The sequence below is a fragment of the Nannospalax galili genome, unplaced genomic scaffold (genome assembly GCF_000622305.1).
Source record: "Nannospalax galili isolate Female #2095 unplaced genomic scaffold, S.galili_v1.0 scaffold54, whole genome shotgun sequence".
NCBI lineage: Eukaryota > Metazoa > Chordata > Mammalia > Rodentia > Spalacidae > Nannospalax > Nannospalax galili.
In genome coordinates, this window is record NW_008341028.1 from 5,296,663 (window position 1) to 5,299,228 (window position 2,566).

Genomic DNA, 2,566 nt, shown 5'->3' on the forward strand with positions numbered 1-2,566 from the left:
ACTTTTTGTTTGAGACAGGGTATCATGCAGCCCAGGCTAGCCTTGACCCTGCTATGTGACTGAGGATGATCTTGAGCTTCTGATCCTCCTTCCTCCACTTCCTCAGTGCTAGAACTACAGGTTTGAGCTACCATGCCAGATTTACTCTGCTGCTGGGGATCCAACCCAGGGCTTTGTGCACACTAGGCAAGCATTCTACCAACTGAACTATATCCCCAGCCCTTAGATGCACCATTTTGAAAACAAACTTTTAGGATAGATACATACCAGTTGTTGCCTTGCTCATCTGGAAAGACACAATCTCCTTTGCGTTGGATATTATAAATACAAATTTTATTTAAACTTTTGTTATTCAAGTAGAAAAAGCTGCTTTTAATTACTGTTGCACACACACAAAAAAATGGAGAGTGAGACTTCCATCTTTTCAATAACCATCTTCTTTCTCCAACAGTGTCATCTTTGAAAATCAAGGTAGTTGCTTGTAAATAAAGCTTTTAATAAATTAAAAATGTGTAATAGGTCCTTGTCCACCTTCCTCCTAACTATGTAATGCACTGTTGCATAGCAACAACTTGCTTTTCTGCTGCTCCTTTGTTCGAAGTCTGAGAGTCTGAAATCTGCATTGGCTTGGGTGATTGTGAGAATTTTTCTGGTACCACGGATGCAAATATCCATTGTAGAAATCAGTAGCTGTTAGTGTTTTCTTAAGCATTACTGATCGAACACCAATCCAGCCATCCTAAAGGGCAAAGGACAGATAATGACTAGACAGTGGTGGCAAAATTGCAAAACTAAGTTGTGCTGGATAGCTTTAGTGTCAACTTGACACACCTGGGTTGAGGGAGCCTCAATCGGGGAATTGCCTCTATTGGACTGGCCTGTGGCCATGTCTGAAGGGCATCTTCTTGATGAGTGATATGGGAGGGCACAGCCCGCTGTGGGTGGTGCCACCCCTGGGCAGGTGGGCCTGTGTTGCATAAGAGAGCAGGCTGAGCAGGGGCCAAGGGAACAAGCCAATGAGCAGCATTCCTCCATGGCCTGTGCTCCAGCTCCTGCTTCCAGGTTCCTGCCCTGAGTTCCTACCTTGGGCTCCCTGATGAACTGCGACCTGGGAGTTGTAAGCTGAATAAACCCTTTCCTCCCCAAGTTGGTATTGGTCAGAGTATTTTGTCACAGCAATGAAGAACAAACTAAGACATAAGTAAACTTTATAAAAATCTTATCACAGGAAGAAATCTTTACTAAATGCCTAGCTGCAAATCACACTGTACCAAATGACATATATAGTTCCTTATCTCTAAAAGTTTATTACCAAGGAGGAATAACAAATGTACTGAGCAGTATAAACCTACTTTAATACATGGAATAAAAAGCTGTATTTTCAAGGTGATTTACTTTTCAGAGTAGGAGTGGCCATCAAAACATAACACAGAGAGGCTGCAGAGATGGCTTAGGGGTTAAAAGCGAGTATTGCTCTTGCAGAGGACCTGAGTTCAGTTCCCAGTACCCATGTAGGGTAGCTCGTAGCCTGTAACTACAGCTCCAGGGGGATCTAATCCCTCTGGCCTCTAAGGACACTTGCACTCATCCTGTCCCCCAAAGCACACACAGATATGCACACATATACAAAATGTTTTAAAAATCTAGAAAAAAACAGGTGCGGTGGTGCACACCTTTAATTCCAACAGAGGCAGGTGGATCTCTGTGAGATCTAGCCCAGCCTGGTCTATATGGTTGAGTTCCAGGCCAGCTAGAGCTACTAGGAGACCCTGTCTCAAAACAAAAACAAAAAGAATCTAAAAAAACAAATCTGAAATGTCTATGGTCATATTTAGTCAACTAGTTTAAGGAACAAAATATATATCTAGTCAAGGTTTATCTGAGAATATTTGGTTTTTTTTACCCAAGCCTTATCTACATAGCACATGATAATTGAAACTACCAGACTGGTGGAACTAACCTTATTGGATCTTTAACAGCCATACTTTGAGGCCTATATTAATCTGGTCAGAGGGACTTAAAGAACATTTTTTGCCTCTTGCCCTCCAAGGTCGACTAAGTTCCAGGGGACTATGGAACATCTCTCAAAATGTCCTGTAACTATGATGAGTTACCTGTCCTCTTGTTCAGGGAGGCCATGGAGACCCCACGAGATGGACTTGAACCAGTGTCCAGTCTACAAAGAGGAGGGTCAGAGAAAAACATCTCATTCATGATTCCAAGTGAAGCCAGACATGGTTGAGCAGAACCTTTTACTTATCACATAGATGGAACTGGTAAAAGAAAGGAGCCAGGAGCTCCTCCCAAGCCCATGTGACCCCTGAGGAACAGATTCTCAAATGACCTTAAGTATAAAAATAAATTGATATATTTGAGCCAACTGTATGGTCTTAAACACCCAAAGGAAAGTATAACCAAAGAGTAAAGTCATCAGTATATTTCTTTAAGAGTTCAAGGGATTACACTTCCTAGACATTAGGCTTAAGTCCATATAAAAAGTTAGACAGACAATTATTTCTCATTGATGATTTTGTTCCTAATCAGAAAGTGCTGCTCACATGGACTA

The 2,566-nt window shown here is 41.9% G+C and overlaps 1 protein-coding gene across 1 annotated transcript in view; it reads right to left on the reverse strand.

Moving 5' to 3' along the window:
* Positions 1–316: 316 nt before the first annotated feature.
* The window catches only part of Mtfmt (mitochondrial methionyl-tRNA formyltransferase), a 26,076-nt gene continuing 23,826 nt past the window's right edge, over positions 317–2,566 (reverse strand). The window contains 2 exon segments of the mRNA XM_029564992.1: positions 317–578; positions 581–739. Coding sequence (XP_029420852.1) covers positions 543–578; positions 581–739 — 195 coding nt within the window. The 3' untranslated portion in view covers positions 317–542.